This window comes from Solanum tuberosum, unplaced genomic scaffold (genome assembly GCF_000226075.1).
Source record: "Solanum tuberosum cultivar DM 1-3 516 R44 unplaced genomic scaffold, SolTub_3.0 scf00322, whole genome shotgun sequence".
NCBI lineage: Eukaryota > Viridiplantae > Streptophyta > Magnoliopsida > Solanales > Solanaceae > Solanum > Solanum tuberosum.
Window position 1 is genome coordinate 92,200 of NW_006239245.1, and position 21,959 is coordinate 114,158.

At 34.4% G+C, this 21,959-nt stretch overlaps 1 protein-coding gene across 1 annotated transcript; it reads left to right on the plus strand.

Moving 5' to 3' along the window:
* The first annotated feature begins 9,685 nt into the window (after positions 1–9,685).
* On the plus strand, positions 9,686–19,511 carry LOC102580462 (putative 1-phosphatidylinositol-3-phosphate 5-kinase FAB1C). The gene is made up of 11 exons (XM_015314825.1): positions 9,686–11,239; positions 12,006–12,788; positions 12,868–13,021; positions 13,113–13,457; positions 14,916–15,527; positions 15,608–15,939; positions 16,071–16,197; positions 16,299–16,463; positions 16,598–18,088; positions 18,237–18,503; positions 19,002–19,511. Exons 1-11 carry the CDS (start codon positions 10,758–10,760, stop codon positions 19,254–19,256), a joined length of 5,013 nt encoding a protein of 1,670 aa, XP_015170311.1. The 5' UTR covers positions 9,686–10,757; the 3' UTR covers positions 19,257–19,511.
* The last annotated feature ends 2,448 nt before the right edge of the window (positions 19,512–21,959 follow it).

Below are 21,959 nucleotides of genomic sequence, written 5' to 3' on the forward strand. Positions count from 1 at the left end.
GAGGCAATTTGGCAAAAAGCAAAACATAACTTGAAAATTGACACATGGATGTTGTCTTCTTAACAAACCTAAGCCCTAGGTTTAGTGATATCGATCTCAATTTATTTGTCCGATGTTGATTTGATATAAAATTTATAAAAATAATTTATTTGTATTTTACAATCTTAAATTAAAAAAATATAAATATATTAAAATATTTTCAATCTTGTGATCTTAAATATATTAGATGAAAAGTTAACATTAAGAAATTACAAAATAAAAATAAAAAATAAATTAAGTGCAACAAACCTTTTTTGGGTTTTCTAGACAATATGGATCATATGGTATATTATTCAAGATTTTCTTGTGTGGTAATTTACTTGGAATTCTAATTCAATGGGTAGAATTATTATGTACTACCTCACTTTTGGTTCCATTTTCTCTCATCAAATTTATTTTTTATAATCACACAAATATTATAATAATATGACATTAGAATGAATTTTAAAAGTCTTTTTTAAAAATAAAATAAAATTCGTACAATCAAATATAGTTCACATAAATTAAAATAATAAGGATTATTTATTAAAGTAAGATGGAGATGGGAGATTATTCCTTTTTCCTCAAAATCGAAGCAGCTATATTTCCTTCATTTCTAGGCATTTCCAATAAGGGAAAAAGAGGGGTAGGTTGGACGTTTGGTATTTGGTTCGAATTTTTTGAATTTCAAATTTGGTAATTGATAGTTAAAAGTAGATATTAATATTAATTTTTTTAAATTTTGATTTGGTAATTTGGTAAACGGTAAATTATACTTCGGTTTGAAACGGTATTTGGCAATACCGTATTGAAGTTCTAGCCGATTGTATTACAAAGTTAATACTATTTCTCCAATCATTTCTAATTTTTTTTTGTGGAGGCACGATATAATAGAAGATCAACAAGTAAGAAAAATTTGGTATTTGAAAAACAAATAGATCTGGATTGTTCATGCTTATTCTCTAACTTTTTCTTTGGACTTGTACTAAGTAATCAATGTATTGATATATGACCTTCATTAAGTAAATAATTTGGTATTTGAAAAATACCAAATATCAAATACCAAATGGTATTAATGTCTCATACCAAATCCAAACCCGAATACCTTAATTCTAAAATTTTACTCTTGAATACCATACCAAATATCAAATTACCGAATATTAAATTACTATTTTTTTTACTCAATTCGATAATTTGATTTTCAATATTTTATACCTTGCCCTAAAGAGGGGAAATAAACTGTTTGGACACAACATTCTGTAAAGAAATTGAATACATGCATCAGTGTACATTAGTGAAGTTAGTTACAAGCTGTTACATTATACATTGCAATGTTAGCAGTGTGAGTAGAATAGTTTGTTAGAAAAGTTAGTTATACACTGTAGCAGTCAGTTAGGTAGTAGCTATTCAAGTCAGTTACAATAGGATTGTATATATATCCTTGTATTGCATTTTGTGATTAATCAATACACATAATTCTTTTCATTCCTCTCAATGTTGCTCTCTTGCATTGATCCAGAATTATCAAACTTAACATGGTATCAGAGCTTTCGAGCTTCAATTGAGAGTCAATGCAGTCGTAATTTTGTAGTTTGAAGTTCAGATTCGAGCTTTTTTTCTTCAATTTCTTCGTCGTTCACTCGATTTCTCAATTTCTTCCCTTCTTTGTGATTTCAATGGGAGATTCTGGTACTGGAAATCAACTAGGTACTGCCATGGCTGTTACCACAATTGATCATCTTCATCCTCTCTATTTGTATCCATCCGATGCACCTGGATCACTCAATGTGGGTATAATGCTTACAGGAACTGATAATTACACTTTGTGGAGCAAAGCTATGCAGTTGGCTATGCTTGGAAAAAACAAGGTGGGATTCATTGATGGTACAGTAGATCGAGATCAATTCACCGGTGATTTGGCTCGTTTATGGGATCGCTGTAACGCAATTGTAGTGTCATGGATTCTGTGCAATGTTAGCAAGGATCTACATAGTGGAGTGCTTTTTTGCTCAGATGCGCATCTAATTTGGGAGGATTTGAAAGAAAGGTTTCACAAGGTAAACAATTCACGTATTTTTCAGCTACACAAAGAGATATTCACACTTGTTCAAGGAGTCTCTTCTGTTTCAATATATTACTCTAGGCTTAAAGATCTATGGGATGAATATGATTCTATCATGCCTTCTTCCTCTTGCACATGTTCTAAATCTAGGGATTACTTTGAGCACTTACAGTTTCAGAGAATGTTACAATTTCTCATGGGACTCAATGATAACTATAGCCAAGCTAGGAGCCAAATTTTATTGATGTCTCAACTGCCTACTGTTAATCAGGCATATGCCATGATTAATCAGGATGAAAGCTAGAGAATGGTTGCTAATTCGAGCAGGATATCACCTGAGAATTTAGCACCGACAGCATTATTCACAAATAGATTTGAATCAGGCACTCAGAAGCAGCAAAAGAAGCCTTACAATCTTCATGTCGTATGTGAATTTTGTAATGTGAAAGGACATCTGAAAATTGACTGTCTCAAGTTGATGAAATGTGATTTTTGTCATAAGACTGGTCATCTTAAAACTAACTGCTATAAGCTCATTGGATATCCATCTCACTACAAGGGTAGGAGAGATCATGTTGTAGCTGGTAATTCGATCTATGATGCAGGGATTTTACAGCAGCAGCAACACAATGTTGCAGCTAGTAATTCGATCTACGATGTAGGAATTTTACAGCAGCAGCAGCACAATGTTGTAGCTGGTAATTCGATATATGATGCAGGAGTTTTACAACAGCAACATCAGTATATGGCATCTCCTTCCTATCAATATCAGTATCATCAGTCTATGCCTTCTTCTTCTTCAGCTTTACCTATGTTTACTCCAGGACAACATCAGCAGTTGCTCAGAATGCTGGATCAAGCTACATTTGCTGATAAACTTGGAACTGCACATATGACAGGTATCTCACCTATTCATAAGGCTGATTCATTAACCTGGATTGTTGACACTGGGGCTTCTCACCATATGCTTGGTGATTCTTCCTATTTACACCATAAAGGATTAATAGATGGTGCAGGTCATGTTCAGCTATCCACTGGTGATATTGCTAAAGTATCACATATTGGGGACTGTCATATAGGTGGAGGTGATATTCTTAGACAAGTCTTATGTGTACCTGCTTTTCAGTTCAATCTCATGTCAATTTCTCAAGTGACAAAAGATTTGAATTGCAGTGTTACTTTTTTTCCAAAATATTGTGTTTTTCAGGACCTCTTGTCTGGGAAGGTGAGGGTGACTGGTAGAGAAGAGAATGGACTGTATACAGTATGCACACAGACAGGGGAGGCAAATAAGTCACCACCACAGAGATGCTTAGCAGTAACACAAGACATTGATGCAAATGTTTGGCACAAAAGATTCTGTCATGTACCTATGAGTGTGATCAGAAAAATTCCTATGTTTCATAGTTCTGGTAATACCAAACTTGTTTTACATAGTTCTGAAGTTTGTCCTCTTGCAAGGCAAACTAGACTGTCATTTCCACAAAGTACTAGTCAATCTACATGTATTTTCCAATTGTTGCATATGGATGTTTGGGGGCCTTATAGAGTAGAAACTTTTAATGGAATGAGATATTTTTTTACTATTGTGGATGACTATTCAAGGTGGACATGGACATTTTTTATGAGATTGAAGTCTGATGTTATTAACTTGTTAAAACATTTCTTTGCTGAAATAGAAACACAGTTTAACATCAAGATTAAGAGGGTGAGATCTGATAATGGTTCTGAATTCTTTAACACCAACTGCAATGATTTTTTCCAGCTTCATGGTGTCATACATGAGAGCTCTTGTCCTTACACGCCTCAGCAAAATTGAGTGGTAGAGAGACAACATAGACATATCCTTGAGACTGCAAGAGCAATTAAGTTCCAAGCTAACTTCCCTGATAGGTTTTGGGGTCTTTGTATTCAGTCTGCAGTCTATATTTTGAATAGAATACCTTCCACAGTTATAAATGATGCTACTCATTTTAAGAGACTATATGGTAAGCCCCCTACATTTGCTCATTTGCGAGTCCTAGGTTGTTTGTGTTTTGCCACAAATCTAGTCAGACATGACAAATTCAGTCCTAAGGCTGTGAGAGCTGTTTTAGTTGGATATGGTGTTACTCAAAAGGGTTACAAGTTGTATGATTTGGAAAATAGAACATTCTTTATGAGCAGAGATGTTGTTTTTATAGAAATAGTTTTCCCTTTTCAAGATAGTGTTAACACTGAACAGGGTCAATTGTCCACCACCAATCACTTTGTATTTGATGAACTGGTTCCAGCTCCAAATATTGTTCTGCCTCCTACTGACACTGGTCCGTCACTTTCCAGTGAGCAGGTTCCTAATACAACACATTCTTCAGATCATTCCCTCAACTCTACAAATTCAATCAGGAGATCTACTAGAGGCACTCGACCTCCTATATGGCACAAGGATTATGTTACTAAGGCTGGTTCAAATAACTGTCTCTATTCCATTGATTCAGTTTTGAATTATAATGGTCTCACCCCCAGATATCAGAGTTTTATCTCTAAATTTTCAACTGATATTGAACCTACTATTTACAAAGAAGCTGCCTCAGATCCTAGATGGATAGCAGCCATGAAGTGTGAGATTAATGCACTAGCGGATAACAAGACATGGAAAGTTGTAGATCTACCAAGAGGCAAAAAGGCCATAGGATGTAAATGGGTCTGTAGAATCAAATACAATGCAGATGGTACAGTCGAAAGATTCAAAGCTAGATTAGTAGCGAAAGGATACAATCAGAAGGAGGGTTTTGATTATCAAGAAACTTTTTCACCCGTAGTTAAGATGGCTACTGTTAGGACTGTTGTGTCTTTAACAGCCACTAACCATTGGAAAATCCATCAAATGGATGTGTACAATGCATTTTTTTGCAAGGTGATTTGAATGAAGAAGTATACATGCAGCTACCAGAAGGGTTTAATTGCAAGTCTGCAGGTAACCAAGTGTGCAGGTTGTTAAAATCCCTCTATGGCCTTAAACAGGCTTCAAGGCAATGGAACATTAAACTCACTACCACCTTGATTGCCTCAGGTTTTACTCAAAGTATTAGAGATTATTCTCTTCTTGTCAAAAAGAAGGATAACAGGATAGTCATAGTACTCATATATGTAGATGATTTGCTGATAACTGGCAGTGATTGCCAAATGATTCAAGAAACCAAAGAAGCATTGCAACATGCTTTTAAGATCAAGGATCTGGGGGAACTTAGGTACTACCTTGGGTTGGAATTTGCCAGGAATGAGGCAGGTATTCTTATACACCAAATGAAGTATGCTTTGGAGTTGATTGCAGACATGGGGTTAGCAGGAGCTAAACCAGTCTCTACTCCAATGGAATTGAACTTGAAACTTACAAGTACTGAGTTTGATGATATAATACCATCTGAGCATGATGATCCATTGTTAGATGACCCTGCTAGTTATACAAGGTTAGTTGACGATTGTTGTATCTTACCACAACTAGGCCAAACATCTCATTTGCTGTACAAAGTCTGAGCCAGTTCATGCATTCTTCTAAAAGGTCACATTTAGATGTTGCATTGAGGCTTGTGAAGTATGTGAAATCAGCTCCAGGCTTGGGAATTTTAAGGTCATCATCAGGAAATAATGTGTTGAAGGTGTTTTGTGATGCAGATTGGGGTTCTTGTATTAATAGTAGAAGATCTATTACTGGTTACTTGGTTCAACATGGAGATTCACTTATATCATGGAAGTCGAAAAAACAACTTACAGTATCTAGAAGTTCAGCTGAGGCAGAGTACAGGGTTATGGCCTCAACTGTTGCTGAGATAGTTTGGCTAGTAGGTTTGTTTCAAGATCTTGGTGTTAATATTTCACTGCCTGTCTCTTTGTATTCAGACAGTACTTCAGCACTTCAGATCGCAGCTAATCCTGTTTTCCATGAACGTACGAAACATATTGACATTGATTGTCATTTCATTAGGGAGAAAATTCAAGCTGGACTACTTGTCACCACCTATCTATCATCTACAGAACAACCAGCTGATATCCTCACCAAAGCACTTGGGAGAACTCCACATGTGCATCTTATGTCCAAGCTAGGTATGAAGAATGTCTTCATAGTTCCTAGCTTGAAGGAGGGTGTAAAGAAATTGAATACATGCATCAGTGTACATTAGTGAAGTTAGTTACAAGCTGTTACATTATACATTGCAATGTTAGCAGTGTGAGTAGAATAGTTTGTTAGAAAAGTTAGTTATACACTGTAGCAGTCAGTTAGGTAGTAGCTATTCAAGTTGGTTACAATAGGATTGTATAGATATCCTTGTATTGCATTTGTGATTAATCAAGACACATAATTCTTTTCATTCCTCTCAATGTTGCTCTCATCCATGGATCTAGGGAGAAAATTCAAGCTGGACTACTTGTCACCACCTATCTATCATCTACAGAACAACCAGCTGATATCCTCACCAAAGCACTTGGGAGAACTCCACATGTGCATCTTATGTCCAAGCTAGGTATGAAGAATGTCTTCATAGTTCCTAGCTTGAAGGAGGGTGTAAAGAAATTGAATACATGCATCAGTGTACATTAGTGAAGTTAGTTACAAGCTGTTACATTATACATTGCAATGTTAGCAGTGTGAGTAGAATAGTTTGTTAGAAAAGTTAGTTATACACTGTAGCAGTCAGTTAGGTAGTAGCTATTCAAGTCAGTTACAATAGGATTGTATATATATCCTTGTATTGCATTTTGTGATTAATCAATACACATAATTCTTTTCATTCCTCTCAATGTTGCTCTCATTCATGGATCTTGCATTGATCCAGAATTATCAAACTTAACACATTCTAATGGGCTACTTTTTTTAGAGTTACTTCTAACTAGAGAAGTCTTGACCTAATTGATAAAATTATTATTATGTGATTGAGAAATCACATATCTGAGTGATAAAAATAGCTTTTTACAAATAATATAAAATAAAATTACTTATAATTCAACTCTTTTCTATATTTTACGCATAGCAAGAACATAATGCATTGAATTGTCAACTACTATATTAGAGTTGTTGACAAACACTTTTTACATTCTTTTCTCTTTTTGTTTGGTTATATGTGTTTTCATAAAATGTCAAGAAATAGGAAAAGACGTGAAAAGCGGAAAACTATGGAAAAAATTATGTAAATATGTATATACTTCAATTTAGAGAAAATGACAAAAATTGTGCTTTACTTTTAAGCTGGGTTTCTACCCTAAAAATAATTGCTAGTATATGTTATAATGGAATATTTATTATAACAAGTCTGACTATATGTAAAGAAACAAAAGGCATTAATTATGTGAAAAACCAAATGCAAATCTTTCTAGAAAATTACTTTTTAAAATTTAGTATTGATTAAAAATTAAATTAAAATCAAATTTAAATTTCAATATTTACGTGACACATGTTTGTAACTGTGTGTATAAATATTCTTACTTAAATATGGTACTGACAAATTACTTAATCATGTAACTAATACGATTCAATATTAATATTTAATGTGAATATGTTTTAACAATTCTGATACTATGAAAATAAAAAAGAAAATCTCTGCCATTGGTTAGTCGATAGGTTCGAAAAAAGAGTAAGATATGAGAAGAACATTCTTTAAATTATTGAACATATATGTAGCATTTCTAATTAATATATCTTTTGTTCTATAAAACTAAGGACGACAAAAATTTATTGGAATAATTTAGAAAATAAAACTATATCAAGAATGATTTTTATACTATTAAAATGAATTTGTCATGTACCTCAAAAATAATGTCAACTTCATACTTTTATTATATAAAATTTATCAACATGGGGATCACCATAAAATTCTTTTTTATAAACATTTGCACTTGTTCATTTCGATGTTATCTATTGCACTATGATATTTGTTTTGACATGGGTTATCTGAAAATTAATTAGCAAAAATACACCATCTAAATTCGTAAGAATAGTTGAGTTGGTGTAGCATATGATATTCTAGAAGGGAGATTATTGATTGATTATCTTCATTGACGTCTTTCAATTAAGCTCGTAGTCACATTAGAGTACGTAATTTTAATTCGACTCTTGTATAATTTATGAGCTATTGTATAAGAGAGAATTTATCTAGTAAGCACTCAAAAAGTAACAATAGTAATTTTTTTTTAGAGGTTCTAAAAAAAGATAAAATTTTAGTACTCCATTAAAATTTGTTTACTTAAAGAATCAAAACTATGAAAAAAATATATTACTCGTGCAACACGCAAGCAAAGTGACATGGTGACAAAATTCCAACGTAATATTTGAAAAAAAAGAAGCCAAAATCTCGAGATCGTTTGATACGTGAGATAAAGATAATAATTTAAAATTAATTTTATTCTATTTAACTTAAAATATTAGCTAATTTTATAATTGTTTTACTTAAACTTTTTAAAATTAAAATAATAAAATTAAATATTTTATATAAAAAGCTCGTAAAAATATCCTTATCTATTTTGTTCTGCATACCAAATGATTCCTTACGAGTTGCATGCTGCAGCAGACATAATTCCATTCTCTGTTTCTGACCAATAGCAGCTCAAGAAATTCAATACTCTTTAAATAAGATTTAGAGGAACAAAGTATTTAATATTATATTTTTATAATTTTAATAATAATAAATTCCAATGAGTGAGAAAAGAATATAGAACAGGTTGAGATGGAATTAAATAATCAAGAAAGAAGAGTACTTAATTCTAGCCGTGGAGAATCTAATTAAATAATAAAAATATATCTTTTTAATATTTTTAAATGACATACCCATTCTAATATGATATCAAAACAATTCGAAATTTTAAGATCAAATTTCATCGTTATATTTTTTTCATGTGCTTGACCCATGAAAGAGAATCAAACCTGCATATAAGAGAGCGTGCATCGAATCTCATTGTCTACTGTTATTAAAAAGAATTTATATATGGTCGGCAATGAAAAAGATCGAACCCGCATTAAGAATATGTCTTTTCTAACAACTTAAGCTTTTAACGAGGTTTTGGATCAAATCTTACCACCATTCATTATCAAAAAATTTCAAAGGCTTAGCCCATGACAAAGAATTTCATGTGTATTGAGACTATAATTAAATAATAAAAATGTGCTCTCTAAAAATTGAAATTTTAAACAAAGTTAAGATCATTATTGAAGAAGGCCTTTATCTCTTAGATAATCCAAGCAAGTCATTAATCGTTTCTTCATCTTTAAACCATATTTCGAGTTCATGCCCTTTGAAATACGAAAACTATTTTATTAGAAAAAACTTTATCCAAATATAAAATTATCCAATACAAATGTAAAAACATCAATCTTAGGCGAATATCAAACTCCAGGTGAGAAATAAAAAAACAAGAAAGATCCAGAAGAACAAAAGTTTAACATTATATTATATAGTATAGTAGCTTGATAATAAATCCCAATTGTAACCAATGAGTGAGAAAAGAATAGAGAAAAGTTTGAGAAAACAATTAAATAATGCTATATAAACCAAATAAATAAAAAAGAATATACAACAGGTTCAAAAAAGGGTGTCATTTTCTTGAACATTAACCTTAAGAAAGATAAAGTGGATAGTGATTGAAAGCAAAAGCTACATAGAAAAAGAGAGTTGTATTTTGTAATGAATTTTTTTTGTATATAAGCATGTGGATTTTTTATTTAGCTAAGCTGCATGTTGATATACACACAAATACAAAAAAAGTGTATTTTAATGGACTATTATTTTAATGTTAGTTTGAGAAGTGAAAAATGAAATTGAAAGCAAAAGCCATGCTAGGGAAAATGGGAAAGAGAGATAAAATATTGTTCTTGTTGAAGAAGCAGAAGCAGCAGATTATGGTTATAATGTACATGGAGATTAGAGCCACTAGAAAAGGGAAAAATTTCTCTTCTATACTCTTCCTTTTTCTCCTTTTCATTTTTGTACTCTTTGTTCTTTAAAACCATTTATAATCCATCAAAGATTGGAACTTTAATCTTTTTTGTGTTTTCTTGATCTGGATTCTTTTGTTTTGACACTTTTCTGCTTGTGGGGTTCTTGTTTTTTGGGGTTTTGGTTAGTTTAACTAGTTTATTTGGGTACCAAGCTCTGGATTTTGTGTTTCTTGACACTTTTCTGTTGGTGGGGTTCTTGTTTTTTGGGATTTTGGTAAGTATAACTAGTTTATATGGGTACCTAGCTCTGGATTTTGTGTTTCTTGTAATGAAAAATTGGATCTTGGGAACTATTGTTGATGATTCTGGGATTGGTTGAGCTTATGTGTTTAGGTTTGAATATCTATAGATTGGTCAAAAGCACTTTAATTTCACTCCTTATTTGTTTTCAAGATTTTATACTTCCAGGTCATGCCATTGGTGTACATACCATACTTGGTGTCACTCTAAATTGCTGTAATCTGTTTTCCCCCTTTCCAATAAATAGTGATTTCTGGGGGAATTTTTTTTTCACATACATTCTTTAAAGAAAAAAGATTATATACTTTATGTAAATTGCAGAAAAGAAAAAAAAACCCCATTTTTTGTTGTGGGGTTTGATAGTTTCCATTGTGTTTAGATACAGATTAGGAGAAAAAGTTATGAACTTTGATAAATTGAGGCAGAATTGTGTTGTCATTCTTGGTGGGGTTTACTCATTACTTCCAGTCTATGGGAGTATCTGAAAGTTCAATTTTTTATTTGATTGAGAAAGTTAAATCTTGGATTTCGTGGGGAACGAGTGGATTAAACATGGATGTGGACAGTGGAAAAACCTGTTGGGAATGCAAGATGAGGTTTACTGATTCTTGCAACAAGTACAATTGCCAAATTTGCAATGGAATTTTCTGTGGTGATTGTTGTACACACAGTAATGGATGTTTGGATGTTGTTGCATCTGGATCAGAAGGGGAAGTGGTTGATATAAAATCTTGCAAGTTTTGTTCTGAGTTAAGGACTTGGAATAATGGTGTTGGGAAGTATAGAGACAAAACTTATCCTTTTGAGTCTCCTAGAGAAAGCACAGAATCAACATCACCAAATTTCAACAGTGACAGATTTGATGGTTATTCTTCACATACACCAGTTAAGAGTAGTTTTACAACCTTTTCAAGTCATCCGTCTCAGATGTCTCTACGTCACTCGCCAAGCAGGTACTGAGCAAGGGGTATCATATTGTAGTTTTTGTATTAACTTTGTTACCAATGTGATGTGCTTTTGAAATCTGTTAATATTAGATGGAAGAACATATATCCTGCATAATCATTAAATTATCTTATTGTTGATTTAGTTTTTTCGGCCTCTGACATTGTTTGTACTAGAGATTGGAACTTTTATGTTTTCTCAAGATTTGTTTTGGATTAGTACCCAGAGATGTTTTATCTTGAAGTAGCAGATGATGCAAATATGAGATGATGTGTCATATCTATGTTCTCTTCTAGGATATTCAACTTATAATCCTTTTGCTCATTTACCTATATGTGAATTGAACAGTACTCACATTTGTTTCAGTTGAGTGTGGAGTCCAATTAAACTATTCTTGTAGTTTCTTGTTCTTCAGTTTTGGTTATCAGCTGTGTTTTTTGTTCTTTGATTATCACATTATTTTATTGTCATTATTGTTCTTTCCTCTGCGTGTTGTTTACTGCTCTCCATTTCACATTGTTTCGTTGTTGTTATTGCTCTCATTTTTCTATTCCCTTTTTCAAACTGCTTGGAAATGCTTTATTTAAGCCGATGGTCTATAGGAAACAACCTCTCTATCTCTACGAGGTAGGAGTAAGGTCTGTATACACTCTACCCTCCCCAGACCCCACTTGTGGATTACACTTGGTATGTTGTTGTAAGCTGCTTTTGGGACACAGAAACTGTTAGTCTTGTTGGTAATAAAATTTGTTACTCTTTTGCTAATAATTTCAGGAGTGATGAAGATGAAGGAGGGGATTCAACAAGCCAATTTTTTAGTCCATCAAGTAGCTATTTTCATGATACTTCAGATATAGATTCGAGTAGTGTTAGTACTAGACATGAATTTTACAGTTTAAGGTCAGCTGGATCAAGTCCATCGGACAGCCCCTCTAGGATTCGTTTTACTTCCAATAGAGTTGGGCATTCTGTACAGCAAGATCAAAATGAGATCCCAAGGTCTCAGAATAATGGTCCCTTTGATCAACAAGCCTTGTATGTTTTAAGAAGGTTTGAGAAAGGGACGAAGGATCCAGAGACTGCTGATGCCAGTGTTGAAAATTTGTCGGTGTATCACAACCAGTTAGAGAAGCAGCAAAAGCCGTTCGATCTTAGAAATAGTGATCTCATATGGTTTCCTCCTCCACTTGATGAAGATGATGAGGATGAAAATAATTTCTTCACATATGATGATGAGGATGATGAAATTGGAGAATCTGCTACAATATTTTCTTCAAGTGCAAGCCTTACCACCATGGATAAAGAGCATGTGGATCACAAGGAACCTATGAAAGCTGCTGTACAGGGCCATTTCAGGGCTCTTGTCTTACAGTTATTGCAAGGTGAAGGAGTAGAGTCGGGGAAAGAAAGCGATTCTGATGACTGGGTTGACATAGCTACATCACTAGCATGGCAAGCTGCGAATTTTGTGAAGCCAGATACTAGTGAAGGAGGCAGCATGGATCCTGGTTATTATGTAAAGGTGAAATGTGTAGCTTCTGGAAGTCCAAGGGAGAGGTAATTAGTCTTTTCTTTAAACATTTGCGTCTTACGCTTGGTTAGTCATGTCTCATCATTCAGTTTTGTTTCAATGCAGCACCCTTGTTAAAGGAGTAGTCTGTACGAAGAATATTAAACACAAGCGAATGAATTCACACTGCAAAAATGCTAGATTGCTTCTGTTAGGAGGAGCACTTGAGTACCAAAAAGTTCCCAATCAATTGGCCTCTTTTAACACATTATTGCAACAGGTATTTGGTAGATTTGTCTATCTTTCTATGATTTGAGAATTTGAGATAAGAGTAATTAAGGACAAGTTTATGAGTTCTATTATTCTAACAGGAAAGGGAGCATCTGAAGATGATTGTTTCAAAAATTGAGGCCCACCATCCTAATGTGCTACTTGTGGAGAAAAGTGTATCTTCTCATGCTCAGGAGTATCTACTGGAAAAAGAGATCTCTTTGGTGTTAAATGTTAAGCGGCCACTGCTGGAGCGGATAGCCAGGTGCACTGGTGCTCTTATAACCCCGTCCATCGATAACATAGCCATGGCTAGATTGGGATATTGTGAGCTCTTTCATTTAGAAAAAGTTTCTGAAGAGCATGAACCTCCAAACCAGTTCAACAAGAAGCCATCAAAGACTTTGATGTTTTTTGATGGTTGTCCCAGGCGTTTAGGTTGCACGGTAATTTTGTCTGCCTCAGACTTCAAAAATTATTTTTTCTTCTGCTAAAACTTTTAAATGTTTGAGCTCTAATTAAGACTTATGTCATGCATATTTCATAAGTACATTGAATTCAAAAAGTACGTTGTGCTAAAATTCTGAAACTCTCTATGGCTTAGTTCTTTGATATTCTCTTATTTATAGCCTATGTCTACTATTTATGCAGAACACCCTCGCCCACTCTTACACTCTTAGTAAGAAACAGAACAAAGGCCGGACTGGTTGTTCTGCTGGTCTTCTCTTCCCATGAATGGATAAATTTCAAATGTCACCTGCTTGTTATGTAATTTATTTGGAAGTATTTTAGACCAGTCTCTGAGTGCGACATGTCCACTTCTTTCCACACTTTTGAATCCACAATATATAATACTCCTATGATTATAGTTGTGCTTGCAATTCATAAATGATTTGAATTCACTGACAAACTTTTATGCCTTGGACACCTTAATGTTAATTCGGCGGTTTCATGTTCCCAATAGCTATAATAACAAACATTCACGAAATGATTATTCATGTAGTGTCATTTGGGGCATCTTAATGATGTAAGTGAAAAGGATCAGTGGTCTTACTATTCACGGCAAACCTTGACATATTGTGCGAAGCTATATCATGGAAAGTAAGTGTTTTCTCGAAGGGAAGACAACTTTTTTCCTCGGGAGCAATGGGAGGGAAAAGAGAAGACAGTATAAGCCAAAGAAAACCATAGAGTGAAATTGATCGGTTCTTGTACACTCATGTTTGTCCAGTGTAAGCTAGCAATGCAATCCAAGTGATTCACTAGAGCAAATCATCTGCTCTCATCTTTCTGTTTGATCTGTGAGTACTTCTGTACAAAACAGACCTACATCATATCTACTCGAAAAATACCTATACTTTATAATATCACCTCTCTCTTTTAGTTTTAGACTCCCTTGCCTCTATAGTCTACACAATCTTTACTATTATTAATCATTTGTGTTAAATAAAATACTTATATTGGGCTGTGTCTGATGACTTCTTCCGTGTCACTGAACATTCTCAATTCCAAGTTGTGGACATTTTACAAGAACTTCGTGAAATAGAAGTGGTCACTTATAACGTACACCATCTGCTATAGTGGATTATCACTCTAGTAAAATTTTGTAGGTTGCTTATGCTTTGATCAGCTGTAGCTAATCATCAGGTACCCGTCTAAAATGCTGTATTGATTCTGAAAATGCTTAATTAACTTTCATCCTGTTCTTTAGTCACTGAATTGATCCCTACAATGGTCTTGTGTTTCCATAAATGGTTATGTGAGTTAAAAAAATATTAACTAAGGAAAAAAAAGATCTTAAGACTGCATTGTCATAAAGGATCAGCAGTTATATCTTAGTTTAAATATCAAGAGGTTGAATTTGTAAACCGATGTTAGTTATCCTTTCATTTGACATTTTGTAGGTCTTGCTGAGGGGTCTGTGTTGTGAAGAGCTCAAGAAGGTGAAGAATGTCTTCCAGTATGCCATCTTTGCGGCATATCATCTGTCCCTTGAGACATCATTCCTTGCGGATGAGGGTGCTAGTCTACCTAAAGTTTCCGTTGCCATACCAGAGATGACATCTGCAGATAGTGCTATTTCAGTGATTTCTCATACTGCTTCCCCGGCAAGACACCGTAGAGTTGGTAATGGCCCACATAACCATGTAGGATCTGCCAGCTGCAATGCAGACATTGGGTTACCAGTATCGTTGGTGAAGCATCATTACCCTCCTTTTAAAGATCCAACCACCCTAGATGATACCATTGAAGGATCACGAGTAACTTTAGGTCAAGGGGAGTTTCAACCAAGAGAATCGCCAGATCTGTCAAAGCTTGAGATATCAGATGAATTTGAACCCTCTAGTGAATCATATTCAGCTGCTGACAGTCGTCAAAGCATACTAGTATCATTTTCAAGTCGATGTATTCTAAATGGAAGTGTATGTGAACGTTCTCGGCTTCTTCGCATAAAGTTTTATGGATCTTTTGACAAGCCACTCGGGCGATTTCTTCTGGATGATCTTTTTGGTCAGGTAAAAGTTTACAGAAGTCATCTTCTTATGTCCAATTTTAGTACTTTCGAGCTATTTATGTATGGCACTTCATGTTCCAGATACATTCCTGTCAATCATGCAAGGAGCCAGCTGAGGACCATGTCATTTGTTATACACACCAGCAAGGGAACCTTACTATACATGTTAGACGGCAACCCTCAGTGAAGCTGCCTGGTGAGTGGGACAACAAGATATGGATGTGGCATCGATGCCTCAAGTGTGCCCATATAGAAGGAGTCCCACCAGCAACTCACAGAGTAGTAATGTCAGATGCTGCTTGGGGACTCTCATTTGGTAAGTTCTTGGATCTTAGTTTTTCAAACAATGCAACTGCCAACCGTGTTGCTAGATGTGGTCATTCTCTCCAACGGGACTGCCTCCGGTTTTATGGGTGCGTACATCGTAACATACCTTAACAATGTAGTTTGTCGTCTGCCAGTAATGTGCAATCACTCTGATCATTCAATTGTTGGATTTGCAGCTGCTATTTAGAGAATAAAATTTCCCCATTTGCCTTTACAGGTGTGGAAGTATGATTGCATTCTTCCGCTATTCTCCTATTGATATTCTGTCAGTTTGTCTACCTCCATCAACTCTTATGTTCAGTAGCTATGAAGAGCAGGATTGGTTACGGAAAGAAACAGATGAGGTGCAATGATGCTGCATGTTTGGGATTTTTCTGGTTGTCTTTTTTATTTTTAGTTTTAGCTTCCAATAGCTCGTATTAATACTATATTATGCTTCCTGTAGCTATTGTGCAAAGCCAAAGCCTTGTATGCAGAGATATCCAGTGCTTTTCGCCGGATTGAAGAGAAAAGATCCTCTTTAGAACATGATCTCTCTGATAAACCTGAGCTGGATGACTGCATCATGGAGTTAAAAGACTTACTTATGAAAGAAAAGAGCGATTACCATGTAAGCACCAATTGGAGATTGATGTATAATACTTATGCATGTTCCTTCTCATGGCAAATTATATGTATTCAAGTGTGTAGGATAAATGTACTCTTCTTCCTTATATTTGCTGCTTCTGTTTGTTTCTACAACAGGACTTGCTTCAAACTGCTGATGCAGAAACTTCAGAACGAGGGCAGGCAGTGGTTGACATTCTTGAACTAAATCGTTTGAGGCATTCCCTTGTGATTGCTTCACATGTTTGGGATCGTCGTCTTTTATCTGTGGAATCTCTCTTCCAAGAGACCTCTGGTTCAGAGTATACTGGATCTTGTAGTGAGCTGATAGATTGGAGAAATGACCCTCTCGAGCATGTCTATGAAGAGACCGAACCTGAATTCTCAAACTTAGATGAATATCGTCAGAAACCTTTTCAGTCTGAACAGGAGGAGACTCATGGGTCAGAAGAGTCCATGTTTACCTCATGTGAGTTCGAGAAAATGCAGGACATGCATATGGAAGGAGAAAATGCAGTTAATGGAACACCCTTGGAACGAGCTCCTTCAGCTGGTTCTGTTCTTTCTGATCAGATAGATTCTGCTTGGACTGGTACTGACCGATCTCCCAAAAAAGCTCTGTTAAATATAACATTAAAACGAAATGGATCTGAAGCTGCTCCTTTCAGACAACTGAGTCAACTTGATTATCCTCCTATTGCAAGGGTTAAATCACCAGCACGAGTTAACTCCTTCGACTCTGCACTGAGACTTCAAGAAAGAATCAAGAATGGATTGCCGCCTTCACTGCATTTATCAGCAATTAGATCTTTTCATGCTTCTGGAGACTATAGAAATATGATCAGAGACCCTGTTATCAGTGTTCAGAGAACTTATTCTCTAATGTCACCTAATGAGGCTCAGAAGTTTAATCTCCTAATGAATTCATCACCCTCATTTATTTCTTATGCATCTCTTATACATGATGGACCCAGGTTAATGGTTCCACACAATGGCTTCAATGACATTGTAATAGCTGTTTATGACAATGAACCTACTAGCATAATATCGTATGCTCTTATTTCCCAAGAGTATAAAGAACGGGTGACTGATAAGCCAAATGTGGCTGAAAGGGGTTGGAACACGAATGGCCTCAGGAAGGAGAATGGATTGGCCTCTAATGTTTCAAGATGGCAGTCTTTTGGCTCTCTAGACATGGATTATCTCCATCATGGAAGCCATGGTTCTGAAGATTCTTCCAGTACAATTAGTTCCATCTTTGCAGATTCCAAGACCTCCCCTCACCTAAGGATCTCTTTTGAGGACGAATCTTCAAATGCTGGCGGAAAAGTGAAGTTTTCTGTCACTTGTTACTTTGCTAAGCAGTTTGATGCTCTCAGGAAGAGATATTGTCCTGATGAACTGGACTTTATACGGTCTTTAAGCCGTTGTAAGAGATGGAGCGCTCAAGGCGGAAAGAGCAATGCTTATTTCGCTAAGTCATTGGATGAAAGATTCATAATAAAACAAGTTCAAAAAACTGAGTTAGAATCTTTTGAAGAATTTGGACCCAACTACTTCAAATATCTAACAGATTCTGTTAGCTCAAGAAGTCCAACTTGCCTTGCTAAAGTTCTGGGAATATATCAGGTTGGACTCCCTTTTTCTCTCTCTCTCTCTCTCTTTGTGCCTGTGCTATGCAGCATGGTTTGGTGGTGAATAGAAATACTTCTCCTTTCATTATGATAGTGTTAAACTTGGTGCAGAATCTTGTTTTAATTTATGCTGTATATACTAGGTTTCAGTCAAACATTTGACAGGAGGCAGGGAAACGAAAATGGACTTGATTGTGATGGAGAATCTCTTTTTTGGAAGAACAATATCTAAGGTCTATGATCTTAAGGGCTCTCTAAGGTCCCGTTACAATGCAGACACAACTGGGGAAAACAGTGTGTTGTTGGACATGAATCTTTTAGAAACATTGCGTACCAAACCTATATTTCTTGGAAGCAAAGCAAAAAGAAGTCTGGAGAGAGCTATTTGGAACGATACATCCTTTTTAGCGGTAACTGCTTAGCTTCCAACTTTGAATTTCAAGATTTCTTTTATTATATTAAAGCAACTACTATTGTGCGTCAGTCCCAAACAAGTTCGGGTTGGGTATATGAATCTTCATTGATCAAGTTTCTCCATTAAATTCATCTTAAGCCATCATTATACAAAATTTTCTCTATATCTCCTTCTGGCATAATAACCTCTAATAGGCTAAAAGACTCCTAGAACTTAGAAGCATAGTATCCTAAGTACTATGTAAGAAATGTGATGATGGGGAGGGCACACTAGTCTCCTTTGGTTTTGTGAGAACTTTATCAACGAATACTTTAGGTTGGCACACTACTATATGGCAAAACGTTTGTTGGAGTGAAAGGCGCTAAACTGATTGAAAATGTTATCTTAGCTGGTTTACATTTGTTTATTAGTGCTCCATAGAGTTGAGTCGCCCCTTTCTCTTCTTTATGCTTATAGTTTGAGTGATGACTAATGGAGTTTCTCTTCTTGGCAGTCGGTTGATGTGATGGATTACTCTTTGCTAGTTGGTGTGGACGAAGAGCGTAAGGAGCTAGTCTTAGGGATCATTGATTTCATGAGACAATATACTTGGGACAAGCACTTGGAGACATGGGTTAAGGCATCCGGCATACTTGGTGGACCAAAGAATGCATTACCAACTATTGTTTCTCCGATACAATACAAGAAAAGATTCAGAAAGGCGATGACAAGCTATTTTCTCACCCTGCCTGATCAATGGTCATCTTGAAACATCTTAAATTCATTACAAGAACTTTATATCAATAAGCAAAACCAAAATGGCATTTGCAAAGATCAGCAGGAAGGAAAGTTGATAAATTCCAGTTGATCCATTATGTTCTTTTTTTAGTGTAGGATAGGAATAGTCCTTACTGGTATCTTGTATGTTGAGAAATCTGGCAAAATGTATATCATTTACAGACTTCATCTAGAAAATTGATCTCTTTTAGCAAACTACTTCCCATTCTTTGCAACTTTCTTTTGATATTGCTGTTATTAGACATTTTATAATCAATGTTAACATTGTGCATTGCTTAAATGACCTACTCGGGCGGGGTCATCTAGTCGTGGCTTGAAGCGGTGAGGGATGTTTTTTCCTTCCACTTTCGTGTTTGGGTTTGAGTCAAGTCGAGTGAAGAACTACCATAAGAGCAAGTTGGTTAAGTATATTGTCGAGATTTTCTTCCTTCTGCTTTTGTGTTTGGGTTTGAGTCAAGTCGAAAGAAGAATCACCATAAAGAGCAAGTTGGTTAAGTATATCGCGGAGATTTTCTTCCTTCTACTTTTGTGTTTGGGTTTGGGTCAAGTCGAGTGAAGAACAAACCATAAAGAGCAAGTTAGTTAAGTGTAATATACATTTGTTAAATCAACATCCAACTCAACTACACAATTCTCTTCTTGCTTGAAATGTACCTAATTTATTAGAAAAGCGACTAGTCACTTAAAAAATGAGCTCAACGGTGTTGAGGGAGCCACATCATGTGGAATACCTAGGTCTCATTGCAAGACTCATTTTATAATTGTGGGTCATAAAGGCGATCAGTTTTATATGATCATGATCGGTACAAGGGTCCTGATACTATCGAGGCGCAAATGACGGGAAAAAGTGAACGGAAAAAATCCGTCTTTTTTATGCTTTTTTGCAATTTAAAAGTTACTAGTACTTTTTATAAGAGTATTTGTCTAAATAGCTTTTTATTACTTTTTTAAACGTCTTATTTATTAGCAAGCATTCCACTAATTAGAGCATTTAAGCTAGATTTGATAAAATAAAATAAAAAGTACTTTAACAAATAACCTGTTGTTCGTTTAAGACGTCAACTACTCTAAAATAAATTTAGTAAAATCATTAACATTACTGTTTTTAAATAATGTAGTATTGATTGTTTTCAAAATAGTATAATTTTTATTAATTAAATATATATTTGTCATTATTTTAGTTTTTCTTTGCATGTGAAAGAGAACTAACTTTCAAAGCATTGACAATTGTAACAATTACATTTTCTGTAAAGCACATGTGATCCTACTGGATATTGACAGGAGAGTGTCCTATTACATTGTATTATTTTGATAAAGACAATGTTTGAATAAAGCTTATTATTTTGTGTCTTTACATAATATTAAGTATATTTAGTTTGAAGGATAAATCTATAAGAAAAATCGAGTATGATAAAGTAAATGATTGAAAAGTTAAGGTAATGATGCGATCATACCATTTAGTCCTCACACAAAAATGAGTTTTTATTGCTACTTAATGATAGATGAGGGAAAAATATTTTATTTATAAACTTTTGTATTTTTTTTTTTGTATATTTCTGTGTATTGAAAATAACTAGTAACATCGTTATTTAAAAAAATAAAAAATTAAACTAGGACTAAGAACCACTCTAACTAATAAATCATAATTAAACATAAATAAGTAAATACCATAAATAACAAATGACTTGCTTGAATCGTCGTCGGACTCTTACCATTTTATCAAAGTCTTGAGGAACCTTTTTAATGCGCGTAGAATTATTTAGTATATTTAAGACCAACATTGTGTTATTTTCTAAGTTGAGTCACTACCAAGCAAAAAGTAGTTTGGACCAAGAAAAGTTTTGCCAGCCAATTTCCTCCTAGGGTGTTTTAGGTATGAAGGAAAAAAAATTCTATAAATAATTTTTAAAATTTATTTTTCTAGTATTAGGAATTTAGGATGATAAGGCAAATAAAATATTATTCTAAGAACATGTATACGTAACCTAGCAAAATTTTATACAAATGAGATAAGGTGGTGATTGAAGATTCAGGAATCAGTGAAACCATTTTCTTTTTCTCGAAATTGGCTAATCAAATATGAGAAAATTGATAAAGAATTGATCAATTTAGGAAGGCTACTTATCAATTTCAAAATCGATAACAATAAGTCAATAGCGTATAAGAAGAAATACTTTTTTAAAAGGAATACCATAATGTTGAATGTTGATCTTAGTTAGTGATTTAATCCTGGTAACAAAAGAGATATTTAGTGGCAAATATTTTTTTTAGCAGTAATATTTATTGCTATAAAAATATTTAGCAGCAAATGTGTCAATGTCATCTAGAGTTACTAAAGCCTTTAACGACCATTTATATAGTGTGTTAATTATAAATACTCATTTTTATTATTATCGCTAAATATAATATAACGACAAGTGATCACCTATGAACAATGTTATAATAACTTTACGTACCATATTAGTTTAAAATTTAAATCTGTCAAGTGAAAGAAGTTACATTCTTGAGGGAAAAAAAGCACCACTTCATCCAACATCATAGGTAAGTCGAACACGATAAAACATGAGAGAGGTGTTGGATATATAAAGAAATATACACATTAGATAATATTAACATGTTTTAGCTTTTTTTGGTCAAAGATTTTGAAGTTGAAACTTCGACATGTATTTCACTT